This window comes from Mesoplodon bidens, assembly GCF_964165515.1.
Source record: "Mesoplodon bidens genome assembly, chromosome: 8".
Taxonomy (NCBI): domain Eukaryota; kingdom Metazoa; phylum Chordata; class Mammalia; order Artiodactyla; family Ziphiidae; genus Mesoplodon; species Mesoplodon bidens.
The window spans coordinates 39,298,607-39,323,228 of NC_138165.1; the positions used below are offsets into that span (position 1 = coordinate 39,298,607).

At 43.7% G+C, this 24,622-nt stretch overlaps 1 protein-coding gene across 12 annotated transcripts in view; it reads right to left on the bottom strand.

Annotated features, from left to right (window-relative positions):
• Positions 1–20,704: 20,704 nt before the first annotated feature.
• The window catches only part of PKP4 (plakophilin 4), a 247,608-nt gene continuing 243,690 nt past the window's right edge, over positions 20,705–24,622 (bottom strand). For 11 of the 12 annotated variants that reach the window (XM_081242577.1, XM_081242573.1, XM_081242575.1 and 8 more), the window contains 2 exons: positions 23,523–23,596; positions 20,705–21,715 (listed from right to left, as the gene is read on the bottom strand). In XM_081242577.1, the coding sequence (XP_081098703.1) occupies positions 21,467–21,715; positions 23,523–23,596 (323 nt within the window). In that variant the 3' untranslated portion in view covers positions 20,705–21,466. The remainder of the gene's footprint in view (positions 21,716–23,522; positions 23,597–24,622) is intronic. The other variant, XM_081242567.1, reaches the window with a different exon arrangement.

The window sequence follows — 24,622 nt, forward strand, 5'->3', positions numbered from 1 at the left end:
GGGCTCTCTTCTGGGACAAATTTTAGTTTTTACAGCATCATCTAGGGTCTCGTCTCATTTTATTCGGTGATTTTGCCCTCATGCTGAACCTCCTTAAACTAAGAGAGTAGCCATTTCCTCCTCCTGATTCCCTGAAGGCAGCATATGGCAGACAAGTCACTATTGTGTGGTTTTGGGAGGTGGGGTGAGGCATGCCACTTAGATGTGTTATGTTTACTGGGAACATTTCTTCTCAGTAAATCTGCTTTCTGAAGTCCTGGCACAGTGGGCTGTGGTGGCTGAAGAGGGCATGAGGGTCAGGGAGCAATTCTGATCCTCATCCTGTATTTAGGATTCTAGCTTCCCCTCACCTCCCCAGAGTTTTTGTTCTGGAAAACAGCAATTATTTTCCACGGAACAAAGGTTTCTGGAAGGCACGAAGGCCATCCTGGCAGAGCCCTGTGTGGAGCAGAGAGTGAGGTTCTAGAAGCCCCGTGGGTGTGCTTCTGCTGGGGAGGCCCAGCTAAGATTCAGGTCACACGGTGCCGGCAGGCAGGCCCAGGAGGCCAGACTGCACCCATGTCTGGCAGGACAGGGCCCCAGGCAGGAACTGCAGGGACTCAGTAACTGTGAACAGCCTTTGTAATCCAAAGGCTACAGATCCAGATTTGGATCTTCTAGGAACACACATTTCTTTGGGCCTCTGTTCATCATTTGCAAAATGGAAATAGTAATACTTTCCCCTCTTACCTTATAGAGGTAGTGTACCAATAACAATAAATCAGTAACTAAAACAAAGTAAAAGCACAGGTTACTAGAGTTGGGAAAATGCGAAAGATGACTATGTTCCCTCCACCTCTCTACTGTGCATGTTCAGTCAAGACAGAATGTCCACCCTTCTGGAGACCCAGGAGGACAGCTCACATAGTGAGGTACCAGTCCCCTCCCTTGCAGAGCCTGAGTCCTGAGATAACTCCCTGGATTATGTGTGTGGCTCAACATTTCCAAAGTGGACACTATTACAGGATATGATCAGATACTCTGGGAAAATATGTTTCATGCTCACATTAATTTGGGAAACACTGGATTAAAAAATTAAGCACATTCTTCACTGCAGATGTTCTCAGAGCTTTTAATATGCTAATTGCATTGAGAATCCCAAAGGGAAGGACATAAAATGAAGCCTTTCCTAGATATTTTTGATCTCAGAGAAATATTTTTCTCATGGCACAACTGTTAATGTATCTCAGAACAGGGTGGTAAATGCCAATGTCCATTTGTATGCCTTTGGCTATACAAAGTATCTATTGCTCTTGATATCAGATTCAAAAAGAGAAATCCACTGCTAAACACCATTCTCTCAGACTTCTGCTTCTGGGAAGGTGGAGTAGATGTAATTTTCCCTATCCCTCCTGCTAATCAACACTGGAAACCACTGGACATTACATATAAAACAAACATAGGGCTTCCCTGGTGGTGCAGTGGTTGAGAGTCCACCTGCCGATGCAGGGGACATGGGTTCGTGCCCCGGTCTAGGAAGATCCCACATGCCACGGAGCGGCTGGGACCGTGAGCCATGGCCACTGAGCCTGTGAGTCCGGAGCCTGTGCTCTGCAACAGGAGAGGCCACAACATTGAGAGGCCCGTGTACCGCAAAAAACAAAACAAAAACAAAAACAAACATAGAAAATTTTGAAAGGTGGAGAAAAGAAGGCAGCCTGACTAGGCTACTCAACCCCAGGAATGACACAGTGATGAGTTCTCTGGGTTTTCTTCTTGCCTCATTTATCAAGGTTTGAAGCTAAAGAAGCTGGAAACAGAGAAAAGGGAACCTTTGTACACTGTTGGTGGGCATGTAAATTAGTGCAGCCACTGTGGAAAACAGTATGGAGGTTTGTCAAAAAACTAAAAATAGAACTACCATATGACCCAGCAATTCTACTCCAAAATAAAACAGAAACACTAATTTGAAAAGATACATGTACCCCAATGTTCATTACAGCATTATTTACAATTGCTGAGATATGGAAGCAACCTAAGTGTCCATCAACAGATGAATGGATAAAGAAGATGTGGTATAAACATTCAATGGAATATTACTCAGACATAAAAAAGAATAAATTTTTGCCATTTGCAACAACATGGGTGGACTTGGAGGGTATCATGCTAAGTGAAATGAGTCAGAGAAAGACAAATACTGTATGATATCATTTATATGTGGAATCTAAAAAATACAACAAACTAGTGAATATAACAAAAAAGAAACAGATTCACAGATGATAGAGGACAAACTAGTGGCTACCAGTGGGGAGAGGGAAGGGGTAGGGGCGAGACGGGGATTAAGAGGTACAAACTATTACATATAAAATAAACTACAAGAATATACTGTACAACACAGGGAATACAGCCAATAATGTATAATGACTATAAGTGGAGTACAACCTTTAAAAATTGTGAATCACTATATTGCACACCTGTAACTTATGTAATATTGTACAACAACTATACTTCAATTTAAAAAATAGTTAAGAAAAAAGAAGCTGGAAACAGCAACAAGCACAGACAAAATAAAGTTCCCACAAAAGCCTGTTCTCTCTTGCCAAAGGACCAGGAAAGGGGCCTTCTAACCAGAGAGGAAACTTTTAGACAATAACAACTTCATTCCAGCCAGACAATGCAGGAAATACTGTGGTCCCTGCCTCCCCTTTACTAGCAAAGGCCAAGTAAGGCTTTTGGTGTCCCAAGAGATCTAATGGAGAATCAGGATGTTTAGCATTGCCCAGTGGTAACAAGGCCATCTCCACAATGGTGTCAGTGGAGACCGTGTTGGGGAGCCAGAACTCCCAGCCAGCAGTGACAAGGAGCCCCCTCACCCCTATGTGTCAGTGGAGCCTGAGTAGGGAACTTAGAATTCCACCTCCACATGGCAATAACGAGGCAGCATAAGCCTTCCCTTGCTTGAGCAATGTCAAAGAAAGACAACTAAGACAGAAAATAATATGAACAGGTTCATGTTTCAGTCAGAAGTCATTCATCATACCCAAAACCAAGAACATCTCAAATAGAATGCAAAGACAGTTGATAGATGCCAACAATAAAATGACAGAAATGTTGCAATTATCTAATGTGATTTAATGCTTCAACATTATGAACATATTTGAAACAGATGAAAAAATAGAAAGCCTCAGCAAAGAAATAGAAAAATATCAGTAACACTATAGATCATATAAAGAAGAACCAAATGGAATTTCAGAACTGAAAAACACAATAACCAAAATAAAAAACCTTGGTGGATGGGTTCAACAGCAGAACAGAGGGGACAAAGGAAACAATCAGTGAGCTAGAAGATTGAACAATAGAGATTACCCAACCTGAACAACTGAGAGAAAACAGACTGAAACAAACAAATAGAGCTACAGGTACCTGTGGCACTATAACAAAAGATCTAACATTTGTATCACTGGAGGTCCATGTTTATAGCAGCATTATTCACAATAGCCAAAAGGTGGAAGTAACCCAAGTGTTCATCAATGGATGAATGGATAAACAAAATATAGTATACACTGACAATATTATTTAGCCTTAAAAAATAAGGAAATTCTGACACTTGCTAAGATATGGGAGAATTGTGAAGACATTATGCTAAGTGAAATAAGCCAGTCACAAAAAAAATGTGACTGGCTTATTTCACAGTCACATGAGGTACCCACAGTAGTCAAATTCATAGAGGTGGAAAGTAGAATGGTGGTTTCCAGGGGCTGGTGGGGATAGAAAAATGGGGAGCTGGTTTAATGGGTATGGAGTTTTAGTTTTGGAACATGAAAAAGTTCTGGATATGGGTAGTGGTGATCGTTGTACAACACTGCAAATGGTCTTAATGCCACTGAAGTGCACACTTAAAAATGGTAAAAAAAAAAAAAAAGGATAGAAAAGGATATATCATATAAACATTAATCAAAGGAAAGCAGGAATGGCTATATTAATATTAGATAAAGTAGACATCAGAGCAAAGGAAAATACCAGAGACATTCTATCATGATAAAAGGGTCAGTTCACCAAGAAAACAATTTAGCAGTGCTCAAGGTATATCCAGCCAACAAGAGAGTTGCAAAATATGTGAAGTAAAACCAAATAGAAAAGGAAGGAGAAATAGATAAATCCACAATTATAGCTGGAGACCTTAATTCCCCTCTCTCAACACTTGATAGAAACAACGTTCCTGCCACATCTGAGTCTGGTTCTAATACTTACTGTCTCTTCAGATTGTATTTTTTGCCTTGTAGTATGCCTTGTAATTTTTGGTTGAAAGCTAGACATGATATACTGGGTACCAGGAACTGAGGTACATGGGCTGTAGTGTTGTAGTGGTAAGGTATACAGGGAGAGGAAGTATTCTATAATCCTATGATTAGATCTCAGACTTTTATTGAGCTTGTGCTCCTTGCCACCCCTCCCCGCATCTTAGGTGGGACAGGAAGTTGGGGGGGGGTGGAGTTGGGTATTTCCCTCCCCCCAAGTTCTGTTAGGCTCTGTTAAAACCTCAGTAGGTAAGGTTCTGGTAAGATAGTTTCTCTTGAGGGCAGGCCTTGTTAAGAAGAGAATGCTCTGGTTTTATTTCAGAATGATTATCTTTCCCTTCCTCTTGCTGGAAGCATGAGGGGATTTTTCTCCCATCTTCCCTGTGAGAACCTGGTAGGGTTCTGGAGGTAGAACTCACAAAAGTATGCCCTACCCCCCACCCAAGACTGGGGCCCCATGGAGTTTTTAACTCTCCGAGTTGAGACTGATGAATTATTGAGCCTCCACCAATTTGTTAATTACAGTTTAGGTTTTCCTACCCCAGCACTTGTTCCCACAGCAGTTTCTGCTCTGGTAAGTTGTGATTCTCTGTATCTGCCTCTTTGTTTCTCCAACTCCTGGGGCAGTGGTTTTCTCTGTGACCTCAATTCCCTGGTGGATCTAAGAAGAGTTGTTGATTTTCAGCATTTTACTTGCTGTTAGGATGGAATGATGACTTCCAAGCCCCTTACATGCTAGACCAAAAACTGAAAGTCTAAAGCGTTGTCTTAAATAAATTAATATAAAGTTCTTTCCTCAACTCTCTACAAGTTACATGGTAAACAAATTACTTCTGTTTTCATTTTGGACAAACTGTTCTTAAGGGATATGAGGAGAAAACCCCAGGGCTTATACTTGGAGAACAGGACCCCTCCCCTTGCAAGGTCTCTCATTGTCAAGAATATTTGCTGTGAGCTTAAAAGAAAACATCTACACAAAGGAGCCAAATGAACACTGGTTGTGCCATCTTGGGGCAAAACATCCCCAGGGATGTTTTGATTCAATTAATCCTTCCTGAGATGCTGTACCCTTTTCAACAGTGCTCTAATTTAATTTTCTCAAGAACACAAACTTCCAGAAAACTTAATTTGCCTGAAGAATGTGTAGGTAACCACTTCAGATATGTTCTGCTCCAAGGAAGACAGCGCACAGGCTAGGAGCAAGGGATGTAGATTCAGACTGGACTGGCTCCCTAGCTGCGTTGTTTAAGTGTTCACCTACTCTATTGGACAAAACTGACACAAGCTCACCCAGATTCAAGGGAAGGGGACTGCTACAGACTGAATGTCTGTGCCCCCTCAAATTCATATGTTGAAACTTAATCTCCAATATGCTGGTATTTGGAGATGGGGCCTTTGGGAGGTGATTAGGTTATGAGGGCAGGGCTCTCATGAATGGGATTAGTGTCCTTAGAAAGGTGACCCCAGAGAACTCCCTTGCCCCTTCTGCCATGTGAGGACACAGCAAAAAAATGGCTATCTACGAACCAGGAAATGGGCCATCATCAGTCACCAAATCTGCTGGTGCCTTGATCTTGGACTTCTCAGCTAGAACTGTAAGAAATATATTTATTTTGTTTATAACTCACCCAGTCTATGGTATTTTGTTATAGCAGCCCAAATGGACTAAGACAAGGACCTTTCAATGGGAGGAATGCCAAAGAATTTGTGGCCATGTTTTTTTTTAATTAATTAATTAATTTGTTTTTTTATATTTGGTTGTGTTGGGTCTTCGTTGCTGTGCGCAGGCTTTCTCTAGTTGTGGTTAGCGGGGGCTACTTTTCGTTGCAGTGCGTGGGCTTCTCATTGCGGTGGCTTCTCTTGTTGCGGAGCACGGGCTCTAGGCGTGCAGGGTTTAGTAGTTGTGGCACATGGGCTTAGTTGCTCCGTGGCATGTGGGATCTTCACGGACCAGGGCTCGAACCTGTGTCCCCTGTACTGGCAGGCAGATTCTTAATTACTGTGCCACCAGGGAAGCCCCTGTGGCCATGCTTTAAAACTGCCACCAAAGCCACGGACTCCATACAGTTCCCATGGAGTTCATTTTTTTCTGTGCTATTTTCTGCTCATTTTATGTAAGGGGAAAAAAGCAAGGCTTTGAGCAGGAGGAGCACACAGAAGAGGATGAACCTACCTTTTTAGTGTCTAAAATTGATAATAGATGTCTGGGTATTGCCAGATTCACCTGCTTTATTTTCACTTCTCTGCAGCTGCAGCTTAGGTATTTAGAAGTAAGGATGGGTACCCATGGCTTTTTGTTTTCTAAAACATCAACTGCCACTACTCTCAGCTAAAAAGTCACTCCTTTCTAGGATATACTGGGTTGAACAATATCCCCTCACCTCAAATTCACATCTCAAAATGTGATCTTATTTGTAAATGGGGTTTTTGCAGATGTAATTAGTTAAGGATCTGGAGATAAAAATCATCCTGGATTTAGGGTTTGTCCTAAATCCAGTGACTGAGGTCCTTATAAGAAGAGGACAGAACACAAAGAGACACACTAGGAAGAAGGCAATGTGAAGACGAGACAGAGATTGAGTTCTGTTGCCACAAGGCAGGAAACACCCAGGGCCATGAAAAGCTGGAAGAGACAAGAAAGGTCCTCCCCTAGAGCCTTTGGAGGGAGCATGGCCCTGCTAACACCTTAATTTAGGACTTCTAGCCTTTTGAACAGAGAGAATAAATTTCTGTTGTTTTAAGCCGCCCAGTTTGTGGTTATTTTGTTACGCAGCCCTAGGAAGCTAATACATATGGTAAATGAGGAAAACCCACTGACAAGACCTTTGCCAAAGGTGAAGGCAAGAACGTATTTTGTGAAAAAATATTTATAATAATGAATTATGTTTGTATTTATTATTCATACAAATAATACTGGTCCCCAGATATGTGTAGTCATAATTAAATTCAGTCATATTTGATATCTTGCAAACTTTTAGTCATATAAAAACCAACCATACCTTTAGGCATGCTTTAAAAATTTTGTTATGAAGAAATACTTGAGATAAATATATGAAACATTTTATATACCAGTATTAACAGATTTATATCTTTTAAATCTCTCTCTATATTTACATATTTACATGGTACGTATTTCCCTGTGCTCTGCAAATGTTAAAGGGTGGGCCTGCACTTTCATGCTTCTAATCATGTTACAAGGTGAGCTAGAGTATAAAATAATGGCTAGCATTTCTTGAGCACTTTTTTGTAGGCCAGACACTGTGCTAAGTGCTTACATGCACTATCTCAGCAAATCCTACAATAACCCATTTTACAGATGATAAAACGGAGACTTGGGCTTTGCTTGAGGTCATCCTGCCACTGAATGGGTGAGCTGGGACTATGTTCTATACACTCAACTCCAAAAGCAGAACTTTTAACCTGACTCTCCTAAACGCAGGTTTGTGTAGAGGGAACAGGTGTGTAGCTACTGCTCTGGTACCAAGCAGGATCCTCAAGGTTTCATTTCCTCTCCTTTGGGTCCGCAGCAGAAAAATTGTTAGCTGTTTCTGATTGTTCACCTGGGGATTCTCCAGAACAAGGATGCACCCAGGTCCTGTTCATCTAGAGCCATCTGTCACTCAGTCTTAAGGGGCTGGCCCAAGGGAGGGGCTCCGCATGGGCTCCGCATGTGGTCCTTATGCTCAGATCTACCAAAGCTGGTGTCTTTCCCTCTGTTCTCTTTTGTGTCTGGGCTTCAAATCTCCCAGGACCAAGATGAAACACTGTTCCACCCTCCTCCCATGTGTGAAGAAGAATAAAAGATAGCTCTTCTTGGCTCACTTATATCATAGACCCACTCAAACCCTGCAGGAGAACAGGGCATGGATTATAGATAAAGCTTAACTCCATTCTTGCAGGAATTGGGTGGCTTACAAATGAAGTCAATATCTGTGTTTGGACAATGGCTACCTAGGGGAACTTATGGTTTTAATGAAGTTCTATTCATCAAAAGTCTTAAAAAAACCCTGTGTCAAGAACATGCAAAATGACCCTCCCTCTACTGGGCTCCTGGTGAAAAGTGATGCTGTTGGAAAGTGGTGGATAGGGGAGAGGAAGGAGTATGAGCCAGCCCAGAGCACCAGGGCGCCCTGAGAGGTGGATGCCTTGGTCATGGATGTGCTCATCTCAGGAGCAGGGAGGTGCATCCATCCCCCTACTCCTCTCAGGTATGTGCAGAGTGAGAAGGAACTGGGCTGATCATCTGAAGCAGCAGCTCTCCGAGTGTGGTCCAGGGACCCTGGGGTCCTAGAGACCCTTTCAGGGGGTCCACAAGGTCTAAACTATTACCTGCATAGTACTAATATGTCATTTTCCCTTTTCACCCATATTCTCTCACCAGTGTACAGTGGCGCATTATGAAGACCATATGATGTGTGATGTCAGAACAGATTGAATGTAGAAGCAGGTAAAATACAGCTGTCCTCTGTTAAGCCAGACATTAAAGATACATGCACTCCAATGTTCACTGCAGCACTATTTACAATAGCCAGGACATGGAAGCAGCATAAATGTCCATCAACGAATGAATGGATAAAGAAGATGTGGTACATATATACTATGGAGTATTACTCAGCCATAAAAAAGAACAAAATAATGCCATTTGCAACAACATGGGTGGACCTAGAGATTGTCATACTGAGTGAAGTAAGACAGAGAAAGACAAATATCATATGATATTGCTTATATGTGGAATCTAAAAAAAAATGGCACAAGTGAAACTATTTACAAAACAGAAATAGAGTCACAGATGTAGAAAACAAACTTATGGTTACCGAGGGGGAGGGATAAATTGGGAGATTGGGATTGACATATACACACTACTATATATAAAATAGATAACTAACATGAACCTACTGTATAGCACAGGGAACTCTACTTAATACTCCGTAATGACCTATATGGGAAAAGAATCTAAAAAAGAGTGAATATATGTATAACTGATTCACTTTGCTGTACAGCAGAAACTAACACAACATTGTAAATCAACTATACTCCAATAAACATTAATTTTAAAAAAAGCCAGACATTAAAGAGATTTGAAGGAATTCCCTGGTGGTCCAGCAGTTAGGACCAGATGCTTCACGTGGTGGCCTGGGTTGAAAGCCTGGCTGGGGAACTAAGATCCTGCAAACCGTATGGTATAGCCAAAAAAGAAAAGGAAAAAAAAATTTGCAAAAATGAAAAACAGTGCCATTCTTCTGATTTTTTTGTTGTTCTGGAGAATGATAGTTATTTTTTCTAAAATGTGTAATTTATGTTAGCATGTAATGGGTTTATTTTTTAATGAAGTATTAAAATATTTTATACATTTCTGAATTTTAATTTCTAACATCATAAATATCAATAGATATAACCCACATAAATAAAAGTTCCTTGGGGTTCTCAATATTTTTTAAGAATATAAAGGAGTCTTGGGCTTCCCTGGTGGCGCAGTGGTTGAGAATCTGCCTGCTAATGCAGGGGACACAGGTTCGAGCCCTGGTCTGGGAAGATCCCTCATGCCGCGGAGCAACTAGGCCCGTGAGCCACAACTACTGAGCCTGCGCGTCTGGAGCCTGTGCTCCGCAACAAGAGAGGCAGCAATAGTGAGAGGCCCGCGTACCGCGATGAAGAGTGGCCCCCGCTTGCCACAACTAGAGAAAGCCCTCGCACAGAAACGAAGACCCAACACAGCCAAAAATATAAATAAATAAATAAGTAACTTTAAAAATAAATAAATAAATACTCCTGTTCTCTGTTTTTTTTTAAAAAAAAAAAACTTAATAAAGGGGTCTTGAGACCAAAAAGTTTGAGAACTACTGATGTTATTGAGGGTACAGAACACCCCTACATCACTCAGCATCAGTGCCTCTGGGCCACGTTATTATGCCAACTCCCTATCTCCACAGAATAATTAAATGGGTTCAGATCTTAATTAGACTATCATGGATTTAAGGGGACCTTACAGTCTATGAAGATAATGTTCTAATTATAAAAGTATAGATTATGTAAGGAAAAAAGAACCTTCACCTATTGAGGTAGGAGGTAGACGGGCTCCGGGCTGAACAGCTGGAGCTTGTCTCCTGCTGGCACTTAGAGGAAAAGATAAAGGCAGGAGCAGAGAGGAGCTGAGCTCTGCTTGAGTAGAAAGATAAGATGAGCACATTTTTCATTCTTGAGCTCAAGGAGACTTCCCTGACTACACATGTGCAGAAAGGTTCCTCAGGGGTCAAAAAAGGGAAGGGGCACTAGCCCATAATACGTCCTGCCAACCTCCCAGAGACCCTCATGCTGGAATCCACCTTGGCTAAAAGACGCATGTGCACATCAGGAAGGGCCCTGAGTCAGAGCAAATACAGGCATGATGCAAGACGAAGCAAGATGACTGGCCAGAGGGAACCCGGAAAACTGCCCCCATATAAGCAATTTAAGTCACCTCAAAAGTGCGACTGTCTGAGCCCACCCGTGAGTCTTTCTGCATGTACTTTTCTTCTAATAAATGCTTTACCTGCTTCGCTACCTTTTGTCTCTTTGCTGAATTCTTTCTTCAAAGAAGATGAGGACTGAGGTTCTGTTTCAAGCCTGCTGGCCCTCGCGCTCTAGTGGCTGGGATTCGGCACTTTCACCACTGAGGCCTGGATTTGATTCCTAGTCAGGGAACTAAGATCCCCCTTCAAGCTGCAGCCCCTTGCAGCCCCTGAGATCACTATGCTTGAGGAAAAATAACTTTTATATACTCTCATGTTGCACAAAGTGTGTTCCACTGAACACTGTTTTCTACAAAAGGTGCCCACTCCTCAAAACAAAATGTTCTTAGGTCAAATAAACTTGAGAAAGACTGGACTTCTGAATCCAGTATTTACTGCAAGTTTTCTCAGAGCCCCCAAAATGAGCATTAAAGGTATTGTGAATCTCTGCATGAGAGATATTATGCTCCATTTTCCAGACTTACCTGAGCATAAACCTCTTCCTAGGGACAACTTGTGGAACGAGTCTTCCAAGGAACATGGGAAACTCCTTTACTCAGCAAAAGGATGAAGTGGTCTCTCGAGTGCTGAGAGCTGCTTAGTATCCTGAAATCCACTTGCTTCGCTCCCGTGAGGGAAGTTAGGGCAGGCTGCAGCGCTCACTCCAGGTGTGCAGGGTCTGGTTGGGGGTGGCATGGTCTGGAAAACATTCACTCCATCAGGTTGGATAGAGAGATGATTGGAAGCCCAGGGCAGGCCTGCGGGGAGAAGAGAAAGGGAGGCTTTATAGAGCTAGTGGGGAACGCGGGATACTGGGGATGGGAGAGCTGAGCCCCCCAGGGGGGTACAGTGACACAGTGAGAGGTGGGAAGGGAGGGCAGGGCTGGCCCGCCTTACCCATCCAGTCACAGAACAGGAAGGGGGAATGGAGTTTCCACCTGGCCCACAAAGGATGAAAGGGCCATGGCTGCTGGGAGAGGTCCCGTCCCTGCTTCCCTGCTCTCCCAGCACAGGGGCAGCTACTCCTCCGATAGGTGAGAGCCTGATGTTCCTTTAGGGAAGTGGCTCTGGAGGCAGACGCTCTGCCACTGTCACTTGGGGTGAGTCTCTTAACCTCCCTAGACTGGGCTTCCTCATCTGTAAAATGGGGTCGCAGTGACCCTTTCCTCACAACCTCCCAGTGAGACAATCCAGGCAAAGGGCTTTACTCAGTGCCTGAGACGCAGCATGAACGTGGCGCCCCGTGGTGGGGGGGCACCAGGCGAGGGGGACGGCCCTCCCCGGCGCTCTGCACCCCAGCGGAAACACAGGGCTGGGCCGGGTCTTCCCCACCGGGATGCCCTCCACTCCTGCTTCTCCAGCCTCCCTTCAGCCTCCGAGTGGGGCGGGTAGGTCAGCTCAGACCTGCACCACGGACTTGACTGTCTTAAATTCTACTTGGGGATGCGAGGGGAGAGGTGGGAAATCCGGTTTCAACCTCAGGTTCGGCCGTGCTCTCCAGAAGGACGGCTGTTTTCCCAGGGTTTTGGGTGCTGCCCGGGTTAGCAAGGCGGGCTCCCGCCCTCGGGGTATGGTGTCTGTTCCCTAGCACCCAAGACAAACCCTCTTCTTATCTTGTCCCGGGGAGGGGGGTTTCTGGCTTCCATGTCGAGATTCAGTTCGGTCCCTGTGTGGTAAGGACGCACTCCCCTCCTCTCTTGTGGTCAGAACCAGGCAAGGGCACGCCCAGGTGTATAGTGTATGCAAACGCGGGTCAGCGTTCTCGTTTGGGAAGTGGATTGAGGACCTATAGCCTGAATCAGAGTGAAAAGCAGGCTTCCATAGCTACCCGGGTGAACAAAACTCACCCAGCCAGGACTTCGGGGGCGAGGGGGGCGAGGGGGGCGGTCCCAGCCACCGCGCAGGCAGGCTGGACGCTCTGGCGTTCACCCGGGCCGCTGAGCGCCCTGAGCTTACCTTGGATTTTCCTAAGCGCATCAGGTGGTCCCTCCTCTGCCCTTGAAGAGGAGCGAGGTGTAAAGCGTGAGTAAAGAGCCGAGAGACAGATAAAAGGTTTCTTTAAGCATTTTCCAGAATGCCCATGGTTCCCTTTTGTGACTTGGAGGACTGTGAGTCAGCCGTCCGGGTATGCTCTTCCTTCACAAAAGCTAGGGTAGGGGGTAGGGCCTTCTCAGGCTCGGAGGCCGGCAGCCCCTTTCCCAGCCTGCACTGCCGGGCCCCCTGCCCCCTCCTCCCGCCCAGGCTTCAGACGTTCCCAGCTGAGTTGCTCCTGCAGGCTGGGCTGCTGGCGGTGGGCTGACGGAGCTCGTAAGGTGCTCTCTCGGGTTTGCTTTATTCCTTGAGGTCTTTTGCAGCAGATCTGCCAAAACTCAGAGCATAGTTTGTGAACAGGCAACTTTATAGTTTTCTGTAGTTTTCAAAACATCTACTTTGACTTGAGCCAGTAAAGTATTTTCCTAGCTATCTTTGCTAAGGCAAACATTAAAACTAGTTTGCATTCTTTGAGCCTAATTTGGCGGAGAAGCTAGTAGGAAGCTGGAGGGGGATTCCTGGCTGGGAGAGGGGTTGTCTCATGGGCTTACTTTAGCAGAGACTTAGACTATGTGAAGGCTGGAGGTGACTGCTCTTCCGCTTCATCGGGGAGACCCAGAAGGACTGATGGGGGTCTAGAATCCAACAGATCTCTGATTGATATCACCTTGAGCTACTCATGCTCCATTTTTGAGCACAGTCTTCTCTTGCACATTGTTTTAGGACTGTTTTGAAGATTAAATGGGCTCAGGTGCGTAAAGCACTTAGCGCAGCCCTTGACATTCAACATCCTAGTAAACACTCAGCAAAGGGTTATTATTTGGAGGTTTGTTCTCACCCAAACCAGTGAAACTCTTTGTTGCTTCTTTCTGCCTTTTCCACTTGCCCTTCTCCCTGTCCTTGGGTTCAGCTGGTTTTCTCCTTAGCCCCATGCCATTCTCATTTATTTTCTGGTGCCTTTGCTTAGAATTAACCTGAAGTTAATTAACCCGAAGTTGAGTTCCTCTTACTCTATGAGGTTTACCTTGACAGCTGACTTGATGGCCGTGGTCTGTTCTGATGGGCTCAGAGGGGGCTGCTTTTGATGCAGTGGGTAGAGGGGCCAGAGTCCCTGTCCTTGACTTCTGAAGCGCTTCTGAAGACACCCTTGGCTCTGCCCCTCAGAGATTAGAACCCACCATAGGGCGGGGGTTCTGACCATAGATTACTGATGGTACCTGGCTTTCTGTGGTTAACATCTAAGCTGCGAGATGGGGAAGTAAGTTGAAACTGACCTGATGGGGAGTCTTGCTTCTAGGACAACCTGAGCTTGAGAATTTTTATCCAGCTTTATCTTTCATGTCTAGTGAGGGCTGGGTACTGGCTTCTGCCCAAGCACAGAATTAGTACAACACAGGTCTCTGGCTTGGAGCCTACATTCATAGGAACCCAAGTACTGTAATAGAAATGTAGAGATCACCCCATAACATCATCTATATCTTGGGCAGAGACCTATAGAGCCTTATCCATACCCTCATTTTCCTTTCTAACAGGACCCCTACATGAGCAGAGGCAGAAATGAGTCCAGGTTAAACTACTCTTCCAGTGAGATATATGGGATGGAGTCTAGAAAAGCTCTTCTAAGAGGCTAACTCAATTGGCGGTTCCACTTTCCTGCCAATTGAGTTGAGGAGTGAGGGCCTCTCTTCATTGAAGAATGAGGATGTGATGGCTGGAGTTCCAGCAGCCAGCTGGGAAGCCATGAGGATGAGGGCCATACCCAGAGATTAGGGTGCAGCCTGGGTCCCTGAGGACATTGTAGAACCACCATACTAGCATTGGTATGCCTTTCTTTGTTAATTTCCGTATGTGAGGGAAAAAAAAATCCAAGGCCTTCTATAACTCATCTTGTTGAAGCCACAACTTTGGGGGATTTTGTTATTATCAGCCAAATATAATTCCTCAGTGATGATATGTCACTACCACAACCCAGTGATGTGGCCTCAGAGGATAATATTATTCATAGTTCCAGGTGGTGTTAGGCCAGCTTTTCTCTAATTAAGATGTTATATAGTGACAGGCTGGATGAGTTTCAGTATCACCTCACCTTTCCTCTGATAGCTTTTCTCCACAGAAGTGTTAATTATCAAAGAAGCAATTCAAAAGTAGGATACAAGCAGTGAAAGTGAGAAAAGGAGCACCTAATTATTTGCAAACTGATTATTGCAAAGTGAACACACCATTATCTTTAGATCACAGTTTAGAGACAAAAAGATTTCTGGTCACTGAGGCCAGCCATGATTGCAGTGATGTTGGTGGATATGTAAATATTTTAATCATTCAGCTACAGAATGTGCTTTCTGGTTTGTCTTCACAAAATAGTCTGTAAAGGCTTGAAATGCATTCCTCACTGCACAACCATTTCAATAATGGCTGCCAGATCCCCTCCTATTATGGTCATCTCCAACCTGGAGCCCATCTGGATTGAATCCTTTCCTCTAGTGCCCCAGGAAGCTGGGCACACCTGTACTCATTCTCACACCTGAGAGGAAAAGAGAGTTCCTTAGGATTGGGATGGGACAGCAACTGACTCTGCAGAACCCTGAAGAGAGACCCTGGAAGGGCATCATCCTCCCCGAAGTCATTTTATTACATTAGTACTCAGTGGATGGCAGCTCATCAAGGCATTGCAGCCAAACACATTATATCCCATCACCAGCAAATAAAGGCAAATTTCAGGGGTGTTGCCTTTGGGGAAGCAATTGAACAGTTATAGGAGCTTTCTAAAGGAAGAATTGGATATTTTCCCACTGATCTCAGAATTACACCTCTGACCCAGCAGAAGCTGTGTTTAATTTATTTTACAAGATAATGCATTGGTCAGCTCTGGAATCACTGGGGCATGAATGGAGGGTGAAATAGCCCATTGTGTCATGAAGTCTTTATCAAAATTCCCCCAACCTTTGGATGGGGCTTTTATAATGAAAGAGCTTGTTATAGCTCATGCAAATGATTATGACAGCACAAAATGCTTTTTGGTGATTTCAAGTTAGAATTAGGCAATAGCAATGGGCACAGATAGCCACTTAGGGGACATGCCAGCTGCTTCTAGTGAAGCTGCTGACATAAAAAACAGGGAAAAGCACTAAAACATACAATTCAAGTCATAATTTGGTTGCTAATAATTTCCTTTTTGTGTCTGCAGCCTTGAAAGATTGTCCTGAATAAGTGCATTCATAAAGACAGCAAGCCATGTCCAGCCACCACACCGATGAATAACAGCAAACTTCTATCATAAAGGTGAGTAAGGCCGGAGTCAAAAGTCAGGATCTCCTAGAGCGGGGCAGAATGGACAAGCACCAGCTGAAAAGTTTTTCTGTATGGGTGGCAGCTCATGGCTGCACATGGTCTCTGAGGCCCAGTCCAGCCCCTGGATAGGTCAGAAGAGGGCAGCTCTCTATCAGAATGGAAGCTCCCTATGGAATCCCCCAACACGCTTTGCATCCTTTGTTCTTCAACCCCCTTGCCAGTTGCACACTAATTAAGACTGTTTGCTTTCTCTCCAGCAAGGATTTCCTTGACCTATAGCAAGATCCTCTTTGAATTCAATCCACCCTGCATTTGTAGAGTTAAAAAAAAATCCCATTAGCTGCTCTACCTCTGATTTCACTGACCTGTTTTTGTGCTAATACCTCTCTGGTACTTTGCTGAAAGGGCTCCTTTCCCACACTCCTTCCCCTCAGCTTGGGTAGCACCAAGGTGGGTGAGGTGTTTGTTTACACATCTCTTTGGATCATTAGATAAAAGGGGTGACACACTTCTCTCTCTTGGCAACATGTTTGAACATGAGCCTGAGTTTTACTTTTCAACTTACTTTCTTGTCAACACACACATAAATCTGTCCAGTCATAGCTCATTCAAAAGGACTCTCCCATACAGTGCTTTTCAAATATCAATTTTCTGGAATTCTATTTAACTTTAGTAAGCTGTCAGCTTTTAAGCAGACTGGTGTATATAACTACAAAGAATTTTGTGCTATAATCTTTTGTGAGATTTTGTGAGAACCACTGTAAGTAGATGTTTTATAAGGTTTGAAATTTATAACTTGGATTTTTCTCAACTCGGGAGACTAGTAAGAATAACTTTGATTCTAGGTTATAAAACTAAGTCTCAGACAATGTCATCACTCATTTCTTTCGTGATTTTTGAAGTGTTAATTTTTTTTATTGGAATAAATTTTACATGCGATGAAATGTAAGATCTTATGTCTACATTTTGATGAGTTTTCCTAAATGTACACATCTGTGTAAGAGCCACCCCAAGCAAGATATAGAGCCTTTCCATCATCTCCTAAAGTGCTCTAGTCAATACCCCTTTAGGTATTGGTACCTCAGTAGGCAACAATGGATCTGATTTCTATCAACATAGATGATTTTTGCCTCTTTTAAAAATAGAATCATTCAGTACATATACTCTTTTGTGTCTGGTTTCTTTTGAGCATGTTTTTGAGATTCACCCATGTTATTATGAGTATCTGTGGTTCATTCTTTTTTATTGCTGACTAGTATTCCATTACATGAGTGTACTCCAATTTATTTATCTATTCTCCTATTGGAGATGTGGGCTGTTTCCAGTTTTTGGCTATTATGAATAATGCTGTTATAAAAAATTTAAAAAAATCTAAGTGAGCAGCAATGGCCAAATTTGCAAATATTTTTTCCTTATAATCTGGTTTGATCATGGAAATAAAACCACCATCCAGTGGATTTAGATACATGTTCCTCCAAAGGTATTACTGAGGCTCCAAAATGAGAGGGTTGCCCAGTGGCAGATTTTAACAGGCCTGTGTTCATAGACAAGGTTCTTTTAAGGGGTGTTCTTAGCCCAACCTAAATCATCATATATATCGGAATGATCAGGACCCACATTTCCAAAAATGAGGTTCATGTAACACCAGTGGTGGTAGACAATGAATTTTGGTGGTACATAGATATTTGTACGTTTAATAGTTAAATGTTCATTTTTATGGTTGCCTTTTTTTTTTTTAGATAAATTCAGCCCCTCAAACGTTTTATGGTTGCCTTTTATTTATGGCAAGTGATGACAGTTTTTCCTTTACCCTGTGTGACAAAGTTCCCTTCGGCAAATTTAAGACTGATGAAAAATTTTCAGGAAAATAGTTCGGTTGAAAATTCAAATTGCTGAATTTAAAAAACACTGGCATTGTAGTTAAGGTAGACTGTGGTGCTAACTAACCTTGCCTTTGCCACTCATTATGTCACCTTTAGCAAGTTACTCTCCAGGCTTGCTTCAGGATCCATAAAATGGGCTATTAGTACAGGTTTCATACATTTGCTGTGAGGGTTAAATGATGTCTGTGATACTAGTAGCACATCGTTAGTGCTAGATAAAGTGAACTAGTGGTATTTCACTGCAAGAATCAGCAATCATGTTGGACAACCAAACATTGGCCAGGGATTGATGACTGGAAGTGTCATGTGAGGTCATTTCTTCTTCTTTTTTTTTTTAATACTTATTTATTTACTTACTTACTTATTTTTGGCTGAGTTGGGTCTTTGTTGTTGCGCGTGGGGTTTCTCTAGTTGCGGAGAGCGGGGGCTGCTCTTCGTTGCGGTGTGTGGGCTTCTCATTGCGGTAGCTTCTCTTGTTGCGGAGCATGGGCTCTAGGCACGCAGGCTTCAGGAGTTGTGGTGTGAGGGCTCAGTAGTCGTGGTTTGCGGGCTTAGCTGCTCCATGGCATGTGGGATCTTCCCAGACCAGGGATCGAACCCATGTCCCCTGCATGGGCAGGTGGATTCTTAACCACTGCACCATCAGGGAAGTCTGAAGTGATCACTTCTGACACCCGTGAAACACCCTTGGGCTTTCATAACTTTTTAAAAAGTATGCATGGGCAAAAGATATATACTCTGGCCAAGAAGAAAAACCTCACTTCTGACATTCTAAATTTAAGACCTCAATTTTAATACTCCAAATCTTTATCACTCTCTTCCAGGCAAACTTCACACCCCAAACTCCAACCACTAAACTTTCAGGTCACAGGGCAGGAAGGTGGTGAGGGGAAGGAATGGCATGCAGGCCAAGTGGCCTCTCACCTTGACTGCGCATTGCCATCAGCCAGAGAGCTTCTCGAGAACACTGATGCCTGGACCCCACCTCCTGGGGTTTCCATTGGTCAGGGTGGGACCCTCCTATTTATGAAAGCTGCCCAGGTGGTTCTGATGTGCAGTCAGGGTGGAACCTGGTCTAGTTGACCAATATTGGCTCAGTTCAGCCTTGACTCTTCAGGATTGGGTGGAAGTATGCCGATCCTGGCTGAGTGGAAGCGCAGCCCGCTTCACGAGAGCTGAATTCTGCATTCTACTGGGTGACATTTCCGGGCAGCAACAGAAAGTCAACTTTGTTTTAGTAGAGTTTCATTCCTATGCCTTGGAGGGGGAGTGGGCTCAGCTCTTCGATCCATCATGCAGTTTTGTGTCTTTCAGGCTCCGTCTGCAGGTTCTTTTCTCTGGTTATAAGGGAGGAGCCTGAGAGGGCATCTGATTTTCTGCCCAGTCCTCACCCACAGGCTTCTTTCTGGCCCCATTACAAGGTCTGGCTGGAGGCCCAAGTGAGTTCTTTGCAATCTAAATTTGGGTCAGTTTTTGAAATGCTCTGTCAGATGGGGAACCTGGGTCCACTAAGTTACCCCAAAGGCTAATGAGGTCACTAAAAGCAACAGTCACTGTCAATTAGCTCAGGCCAGCTGCAGATTCCCTTGTATCCCTGACTCCCTGGGGGAGGGCCTTTAACCCAGATGCACAAAAATCAGGTTCAGGGAAGTCAGTGATTCAAAACTCAAACGGATACCAGACATCTCCAAAGTCCTGATGCCAGTTCCTTGGGGGAAATCTGGCAGCCTCTGCCGTCTAAAGAGGGCTGTTTCCAGGGCACGTGAGGCGGAGGCAGCTGGCCAGTCTGATTGTGGGAACTGGCTCAAGTGTCATTTCAGAGAGCCTGCATGTCAGGAAGGCTCCCCATTGGCAGACTTCAGGAATCTTCCTGCTTATACTTGTACTTCCATTTCACTTTGGAGCCTAATCTTGGGTCGCAGTCCACTCAGCAAGGGAAAGCACTTTTCCCTTGGGACTCTGTGTACTCACAAATGTAAGCCCACATGTTCTCGTCTAGCGTTTGTGTCACACATGCAGGATATACTGAGCTGAGTCAACACCGCTGGGATTGACTTGCCATATGGGTTGTTTCCCATGTAAGATGCAGGGTGGAAACCCCAGACTTGGGAAGGCTTCAGACTTTGGGCCTCCTGGGGCTGATGCCCTTGTTGTCTCCAAGGATGGAGAAAAGCTCAGAAGTGATGCAGTTTGGTATTAAGACCCCTGGCTGCCATGCAGGTTGGGGCCTCCCCACCCTGTCTCTAAGCCAGGAATTATTCTGCCTCATGGAATCACTCAGCAAAATAATTTAGAATTTGTTTTGGTTTATTACATTGGTGCCAACCAATAAATGCCCGACCACTGTTCTTATGTAGTTATGGAGTTCTTAAAATGATGCCAAAAGGAGTCTGTCAATTTAGTTAGGGTCAGGCTGCCAGATGTAATTTCTCTTCGTTGAAAAGTGGTGTTAAATATACAGCAGTCTGGAAAAAAAACATGATAAAATGGTAATGGGCATTAGATTCAAAACAGAACCCAAGAAATAAAAACACTAAGATAGGTAAAGAGGAGGAAAGTTCACAGCTTCATTCTTTGGTATAGTCCATCTCACAAAGTGTATTAACTGTACAGAACTAGGAAAAGTCCAAAATAGTTCGACATATTTAAGCTGTTTCCTACATGCAATGAGATTTGCATTTATTAATCTGCTTTTCCGTGTCATACACAGAAAAAAAAAAAAAGAACAGGGAACAAATTTCCAAGGATGAAATTTCCACATTTATTTTTCTTTCATGTGCATAGAAAATGGCAGTGAAGTGTCCTATGAAAGAGGCAAGGGAATGGGCATGGCGCTGCTATACCAGACTGGACTTTGTGCTTCAAAGGTACACTATTCATTTTGAAAACAAAGGATGTTGTAGTTTGTTTTTCACTGCTAACACTTCCTTGGGTTTCCCGTTTGTTTTTTAAGCTGTCAGTTTCTTCAAATCTCTTTTCAAATGACACACTGCGTTACAAATGATGGCACTTAACCAATGTGGCATTTCCATATTTACACCAACAAAAGAAATTTACAAGACACAATAGCATACAATCTTGACATTTAGTAATAGCAATAAAACATGAAGGGCATCCATTTTATTATTATTTTTTTCTGTACAAACTATCAGAACATAACTTATTCACATTAAAAAAATCATCTTTAATTTGATTTGACCTACACATCCCCCATCTCTTTTCACCCATTTCTCAAACCTCTCATCACATCGCCTACACCTTCACCAGACTATAGAATCTACAAGTAATTAGATCTAATGCCTAAGTAGAGCTTAGAAAGTCCTCCCTCCCAAAGGTTGCCTCACTTCCCTGATAATTCCTCAAAAAAGAAAAAAAAATTCTCTTCACTCATTCCTTCCGTGTCACTTTCACATTTCATCAGCAAATCAGCAAGACGGACTTCTCATCTCAATCCAAACAAGGTTAGAAAGAAAGAGTTCCTCTCCCGAGCATCATGATGCTACACCCACGAGTCTGGGGACCCTGGGTACTGTTCTGCTCTGTAAGAAGGTCGTTTAGTGGAATAAAAGTCTACATAATTTGTGGTCGATTTCAGTCCATACTGTGTTGAATAATCAGTAGAAGCTGGAAAGTGAACTCGGTCATCAAAATAAGGATCTTCATAGCTATGAGGAGACTGCAAATACAATCTGTATGCATCAAAGTTCTTTCTGTTGGAGTCATCTTGACTATAATACAGCTGTTGATGCTGTTGACAAAATGAAAAAGCAAATAAATCAAGGCAATTTTTGGAAGTACATGTTTAGGGAAAATTAACGTGGGCTTCCTGCTTCATATTTTTAAAGCAATATTCAGTGTTTGTGAGTTTATGGTTGAAAGTTGTTTCTGGTGCATACTGTACGTTCACTAGTGGACCGTAAGGATTTTACACTATGTCTACAGGCAGGCCGGCAGTTTGCTCAAGTCCTTTCCTATGGCCTCTAGAAGTCAGCGCCTTGGGAGAACCCAAGATACCTCCCTCCTTACTAGAGGCCGAGTTCAGTGCTCTGCTGTGGAGAAGCCTGTGACCTGGGCGTGCCCAATGAAAGGACAGACTTGATTTTTGCTTTGACACAGGGAAACCGTTAGCACATCATGTACTTAGTTAAAGGTTGGATTTTTGGGCTTTGGATTGTTGTGTATTTGCACAACCATCTTTTAAAACGTTTACCTCAGAGATGAAGATTGAGTCCATCCCTCAGTTTTAAAAGAAATATGTAAAGATGTTTATAAAAAAAAAAAAGGAAATATGTCGTTTGGTGAACAGTCACACTTTGGAAACCCTGCTGTGGTTCTAAAGGAATAAGGCAGTCTCTGGGCAGGAGAGTAGCAAAATTAGAAGAGATACGTGAGCATATACAATTCTAAAGGAAAAGACTTCCCCAAGCTGGGGCTAATAATAACTCCATCTGTAAGGAAGCAAGGTGAAACACAGGTGGGCATCATCGACCCCTGCCCTCATTTTCTTTTGTGTTGTCTTATCTCTGACCCCACATTAATTTCTTCAAATATGTTTGGAGAAAAACTGTAATGGTTCTAATGTCTGTCTTTCCCCCTGATCATGCCCAAATCCCCCTCTTAGTAAGATGTAACATATTTATCACATAGGTATCAACACCATGTTCTGGAACTAAATGCATTCTAATATTATAAGGATTTCAGAGCTAAACCTGCTTTTTAATTAGAGTTACAATTCTGAGGCTATTTCTCCTGGCTAAAGAAGATTATGAGTAACTTGAGAGGTTCTTCTTCTTCCATCTACAGAGAAAAGATGATGTGAAGGGAGGTCTAAGAGCATCCTTTTCTGCAGAGCAGGATACAGGCTTGTTTGGGAAACCCCCAGTTGCTCATGTGTTAATGGAAGGTAAGAGGAGAGATCAGATGGCCCAGGTGGACATGGCATCAGGAAGGACCAAAATGAACTTCAGGCCCCTCATGAATGCAGAGATTGAACGTTACAATCACTGGTCCCCATTGTGATGGAGAGTGGAATTCACCCCTGCAGGGCTGGGTCCACTCTGACGTCTGAGCCTAATAGAGATCTGGCTGTGGACTCAGGTGTTTGTTTTCAAACCACGGAGGCTTGGATGGGAGGGAGTCACGAAGATGGAGAAAGAGGTGTATGTACAAAAAAGAACAATGAGAAGAGAGAATGAAGTGTGCTTACCAACCTTTCCCCACCCACAGGATGGAAGAGGTTTTAGAGATTAACAGAAAAAAAAAAAAAAAAAAGAGTGGGAAAAAGAAATTGTTGGGCAAAGAATAGGAGTTAAAGACTTCTCAGCTGGTTCCCATCAGTGGCATGGTGGCACCAATTCGGATATGCAAGGACATAAGGCTATTGTGGAAGTGATTTGCTTAAACCACGGATGAGCTTCCGAGGAGCAGAGATCCCCCAGGAAAGCTCCTCGGCCCCTGCCGGGTGGGCCCAGCTCAGGTAAGTCAACCGGCGCGGACCCCTTACTGTGTTGATCCCTGCTAATCGGCCTTCTGTAAAAATGATATTGCAAATTCACCTGTAGCCGTCTATTTTGTTCTCTTGCTGGTGAGGAATAGGAACTGATGTAAATTGGTGAAGGTTTGCTGGAGCCTGTAAGAAAATATTTTACGAAATTAAAACTAGTGCTCATTACTCTGGTCCATTAGGTCGTGTGGACTCCCTGCTCTAGGGCTGGTGGCGTCCCCGACAGGCCCTGCCTTCCCCGGTGCCAGCACAGCCCCGGACCAGTCAGCAGCCTGGGTGCCCTGGATCAAGCCTGCTTGCTGCTTACCCAGGGTTCTTAGGGGCTAATGAATACGGCAAAGAGAGGCTGTGTGTTTCACCAAAAAGCAGTGCCAATGCAGAGCTCATCCAAAAAGGGTTCCTTCTCAACCTCTGGTCACCGTGGGGAGCTCTTCCCACCTGTGAAGATTTCCCTGGCTGGCTCTGAAGAGCAGACTTGCTCCCTGAGCCAAGGAACATGGCTTTTCCAGGGCTCTGAGCTAGAGCACTGGGTCAGATGAGGGGGTAGGGAAACACAGTGGAACAAGCTCCATGCCCTCAGAACAGCGTTGATTCAAAATCCCAGGTCTTGGAAGGAGCAGGCACAGGTGTGTTCTAACAGGCCGGCCACCTGGGGGCACATTCTTGTGTCCACCATAGTTAAGTATGTTTCAAAACAAAAAGACCCTGGTAATCAGATAGCTGTCTTCATGAGTCCATAGTAGACTCCCAATGATGTCATTGGTTACCCTTCTAGTATTGGTAAGGCTAGCAAAGATTTTTATTTTTTTTAATGAGGAAAATGAAACATATTTGAGGCAAATTAGTTTATTGAAGCAAGCAAAGAAGATACAGAATGGCGTGCATGCTAAGGAGGCGATCTTTAAAATAAAGCAGGCTGCCGCAAACCTGAAGCAACAATGCACTTCAGTTGGTATGTGCATTTCCTCTGCAAAGAGCTCGGTGTTTGAAATGTAGCATCTGCAATTTTCTGAGCTATTAATTGCCATAGTAACAATAGTTGATTAGTAAACAGTCCTGTGAAATCACAATTTTAAAGACAACAGCACAACTGAGACTGCTCCCCCAGCAGTTGTTAAATTGCCACCAGTTTTTCTTTCTTTCTTTTTAAGA